This window comes from Grammomys surdaster, unplaced genomic scaffold (genome assembly GCF_004785775.1).
Source record: "Grammomys surdaster isolate TR1022 unplaced genomic scaffold, NIH_TR_1.0 114737, whole genome shotgun sequence".
NCBI classification, from domain to species: Eukaryota; Metazoa; Chordata; class Mammalia; order Rodentia; family Muridae; genus Grammomys; species Grammomys surdaster.
Genome location: NW_021612711.1, coordinates 11612 through 16837, shown reverse-complemented (window position 1 = coordinate 16837; position 5226 = coordinate 11612). Strand labels below are relative to the sequence as shown.

General features: G+C 37.1%; 1 gene segment (V, D, J or C); it reads left to right on the top strand.

Annotated features, from left to right (window-relative positions):
- Positions 1–3933: 3933 nt before the first annotated feature.
- On the top strand, positions 3934–4862 carry LOC114635641. The segment is given in 2 exon segments: positions 3934–4017; positions 4375–4862. Coding segments are annotated over 2 exon segments (537 nt in total).
- The last annotated feature ends 364 nt before the right edge of the window (positions 4863–5226 follow it).

Sequence of the window (5226 nt, the reverse complement as noted above, 5' to 3'; positions counted from 1 at the left end):
TTTGATGTTTTTCTCTCTACCAAGTGAATACTAGAGAAGACCAGTGAAGACCAGCAAAGTACTGCATGATGTAGCAATGCATTAACTGCTCCTTAGTGGTTTGAGGATCCTTTTCATATTCTTTTTAAACATCATGTGCCCTCTCCAGTGTCTCTGGAAATGTGGTTCATTTACACAGTGGAATACTATGCACCTATTAAGATCGAGGACATTCTGAGTTTTGCAGACAAATGGATGGAACTAGAAAATATCATCCTAAGTGAAGTAACTCAGACCCAATAGGATATGCACGGTATGTACTCACTAAGTGGATATTAGCCCCCCTCCCCCAAAGTACAGAATACTCAAAATATAGTCCACAGATCTCAAAAGGGTCAGTAAGCTGAAAAGCCCAAGTGAAGACACCTCAGTCCCACTGGGGAGGGAGAAGAAAGCAACCACAAGTGGAAAGGGAGGAAGGGACCTGGGAAGGAAAGTGGAAAGGGGAGGGAAGAGGGGAACCTGACCTGGTACTGGGTGAGGGAAAAGGACTGAAGCCCCGAGGACCCACAGAAAGAATGGAAACAGGCAACCTAGGGAGATACCAGGGTGGGGCGATTCTACAGAGTGCAACAGAGAATTTGAGGTAAGAGACTCTTAAGAATCAAATGGAGAGATTTTAGATGAAATGCCTGACAGTAGGGAGAGGGAACTTATAGAATATACCTCCAACAGGAAGACAGGGTATTAAATGAGGAAGGGTTTCCCACCCCACAGTCAAACTTCCTGAATGAAAGAACTACAGGGATGGAAATGGAGAGGACCATGAGGAAAAGAAGATTCAGCAACAGGCCCAAAGTAGAATCCAGCTCAAGCAGAGATCCCAAGGTCTGGAACTATTACTGAGGTTATGGAGGCCCTTCCGAAAATTCTGAATCAGTAAAGGAGTCAATATTGCTCTGGATTGAAAACAAGAATATGAGATTTTACTCTTTCCACATGAATTAAGCAATTCAAAGAAACAGATAATGCTCATTGTTGTATTATACCCTGCATATGAAAAAACATTCACATTCTTATCAAATTATGACACTTTATCAAATTGCCAGCAGAGGGAGACATAATATGTTCAGGTAGGGACCAAGCAGGGCTATCCTGTCTCAGTATTTAGAGCAACTTGAAAATCTCGTCATTTACATAAGTGCCTGTTTCATGTTGTCTACCTGATGCTTAGTACATTATAATATGATATATCTCTGTCGTGTCTCTGATAAGTTTATAAATAGAGAAACAGGCACATTCTCTACCACAGCTTGTTGGACCCATGCTCCTCTGTATTTCAAGTCAGACTATTAGAAATAAAGGCATATTTAAATATTTTTCTTCATTTTGGATCTCTGAATCATATGTTGTTGTTAGTGTTTGGATCTAAAATTGAGAAAATAACAATAACCTTTCTTCTTTTCTAAGTGGCTTAGAGATGCTTTGCATGTACATAGCAATGCTGTGATTTGTTTCATCCTCCAGAAATGACATTGTGATAATCTAAACTTCAGATGGCCTGTGTATGACTCCAGGGAAGAGAGTCACCATCAACTGTCATCTTATGAGGACAGTGCCATACATGTGCACTGGTGCCAACAGAAACCAAGCCAGACTCTGATCAAATATGGTATTGATCCTATCTCTGGAATCCTCCCAAGGTTCAGTGGTAGCAGCTCACAGACAGGTTTTACCCTCAGCATCAACATACTGGAATCATAAGACTGTTGAACTTATCACTATCACCAGAGATATGATCTCCCACTTTTGGTAATACAGATCATAACATAATCCAATCAGGGAAAGCAGAAGTGTAAAGCTGAGCTGCCCATCTGTCTCTGATTGGACATTTAAGTGGTTGTGAACATTTCTCATGTACATCTAGGCTTTAAGTTTATGGGTAAATTTAGCCAAGAAAACCCCAGATACTCCCTTCCATCTGAACTGAATTTACTCCACTCCACCTACACAATCACATATCTGATAATGACTTTCTTTATATAATAAGCACCATTAATTCCAATGAACCTCACCATAGAACAATGGCATTTAAGCCTGAATGAAGATATTCCTTTACAGTGTTTTCTACAGACCAATGTTTGCCACATTATTAAAGTTTGTCTTATACACCTTTCATGGCTCATTAATTTGGTGGTGTATTAACTTATCTCAAAACCTGGAGAAAAACAGAATACCCCCATATTCCACTTTAAGAGTGCTCTAGTTTCATGTTTACATTCAGCTCTGTGATAATTTTCATGTAGTTTATATAAGGACTGATTTATTTGTGCCTAATGTAATAGCTTTTATATAGATACAAACTTGTGCTGACATTTGTAGAAGGGATTGAAATTTGTTCACCGTATTTCTGTACAGCTGATTGAGGCTCTATTTTTAGTGTCCTTGACATGTCATTTGCATCTCCAAATATTTGTCAGAATATAATTATGAAAATAATTGTTAACATTGGCAACCCAAGTCAGTTGCCACATATAACCAACAGCATTCTACAGTCAACTACACTTAAAATTTTGTTTATTTATTTAATAACAGTGGCAACATTTCTTTAAAAATCTAGAAGATACTAGCAACAAAATGAAGCTCATATTATGTAGTCAATGACCTAGAGAAAAAATTACAATGAACAGTGAAATATACAAGGAGTGCTAAAAGTTAAGTATAAGCAATTCATCTACATTGATACTTTGTGGCATAGTTTCTCCCTTTTAGTAGTAGATAAAACAACTTATTAAAATAATAATGCAATAATCAAGTATCTCTTGAGTATAAGGAAGTAGATCACAATGACTGGGAGAAAGTTGTACTTACAAAACATTGTCATTGCTGCATAAATCCATTTACAGTCAATGAACTTATTATTATATTTCATATGGATGCTGTCAAGTACATGCCCATGTGTCTGCTCAAAGTAAAGATGTATGTTCATGTATAATCTAATAAAAACATTCATAGTATCTTTATTCATAACTACTCATAGTAAAAAAGAAAAATGTTCATGTGCAAGAATTAATGTTATAACTACCAGAAGATCGAGCAACAGAGATATATTACTTATTTATTCAAAGAACATGAGTGAACCTTTAAAGAAACAGTTACAGCATGAATATTAAGTTCATTCACTGAAGGATATGTACTGTATGATTTTATTCAAATGAAATTTGAGAAGTGAGAAACACAGAAGTAAAAATTCATAACTCTGAACCACCAGAAGTTCAACGTTTGTTGGGTATGTAAGAGTAAGGGAAATGTTTCAAAATGATTTCAGAGTTATGGGAATGATGTATATATTTATGTATGGGGCATATGGTAATAATTAGATATATGTATTTTTTGAATGTATAGTAAGTATGGTAATGCTTTTAGTATATGCTTTTGTTAAATCACATTAATCCTTTAAGCGTATTCCCTTGACTATAATTAAAAGTATATTTTCTAATACAGAATCAGAATACAGTCAACAAGTTGAAGAGAGAGTTGAATGATTTGCTTCCATCTTGTATTCTTGCAATATACTAGGGACTATCAACACAAAATTCTGAGAGCTCATTTCATCCCTGATGATAACTAGATGTGTGCACACTCCCCTTTCCCTGGAATTTGTTCATGTGTATATAGATAAAGTTTAAGTAAATTTCAAAGTACACAGGAAGACTAATTTGTTGATCCATATTTATAAGTGATTTAAACTGCATTGGCAGTCCTTTAACCTCCTTCAGTCATCACATTTTCTTTTATTACTTTCACGTTTTGAGTTATTTTTCACATTCAAGAAGTCCACATAACTGTCCCCTCTAAGTACACTGTTATATAGACCAGAGCATTTGCATATTGCTCTCTAGGGAAGTCCTTACCCTGGTGGCCTAAGATAAGAACACAACTGTCCTCTTGTCTTCACTGATCACTGTTCTAAGTCCATCTCCTCAAAAATGATGAGTCCTGTCCAGTTGCTGTTTCTGCTAATGCTCTGGATTCAGGGTAAGGAGTGTAGAATGTGAAGAATGGGGATGGAGGGTGATCTCTGGCTCCCTATTTGTGCTGTTCATTTGTGATGGGACAGGTCACATTCTGCAGGATGTGAGGTTTTGTTACATCTTAATGATAAATTCCAGATGGAACAGTAGCTGTGCTAAGATCAACATTCTGACATAGGTTGGATGGAGTTCTATAAACTCTGATGTTTAGAAACTTGTTTTGTGAAAAAGCATTTGGTATATAATATTTTTAAATCTCAAAACTTCCAGGCTCTCACCTGAAAGGAACAACATAAGAAATTTCACAAAGATTGTTCAGGAACTTTGCCCATGACTTTACACTATTGTATTATAATTTCAGAAACCAGCGGTGATGTTGTGATGACCCAGACACCACTGTCTTTGTCGGTTGCTATTGGACAACCAGCCTCCATCTCTTGCAAGTCAAGTCAGAGCCTCTTACATAGTGATGGAAACACCTATTTGAATTGGATATTACAGAGACCAGGCCAGTCTCCAAAGCGCCTAATCTATGAGGTGTCCAAACTGTACTCTGAGGTCCCTGACAGGTTCAGTGGCAGTGGATCAGAGACAGATTTTACACTTAAAATCAGCAGAGTGGAGCCTGAGGATTTGGGAGTTTATTACTGCTGGCAAGGTACCCATGTTCCTCACACAGTGATACAGACCTTAACAAAAACTTCCTTGTCTAGGGAAGCCAAGCTGGCAATGTGCTGCTTGACTGGAGAGGAGCAGAACACTCTGTGTGTGAGAGAGGGAGGGGCTGGGGAACATGAGTCATTGTTACAGCTGATAGTTCTGGCTAGACTAATCTGGCTGCATGAGTGATTTCTTTTAGATCTCAAGTGCCACCAATTTCAGGTCCTTCTTGTAATGGCCATGGTGTTGCCACTGCATCAGGAGAATTTAATCTCATTAATCTAGCTGAGTTTTGATGGTTCTAACTATTTTTCATCAATTCTTTCAGCATCATTCTTATTGCTTTCCTTAAATGAAGTATGTGTGTTTGTTAAAATCGCATTCAGATTTTAAATGCTTAGATGTTTATCCATATGCTTCTTTTTATCTTTCTAAGTAGACTTGAAAGCATTATTTTAAATGTCTTTTAAGACAAATGGGTAGATTTTATTTTCTATGGGACATTGTAACCAGAAATCCAGTATATTTACTTAGAGATTTACTTTTACTTCCT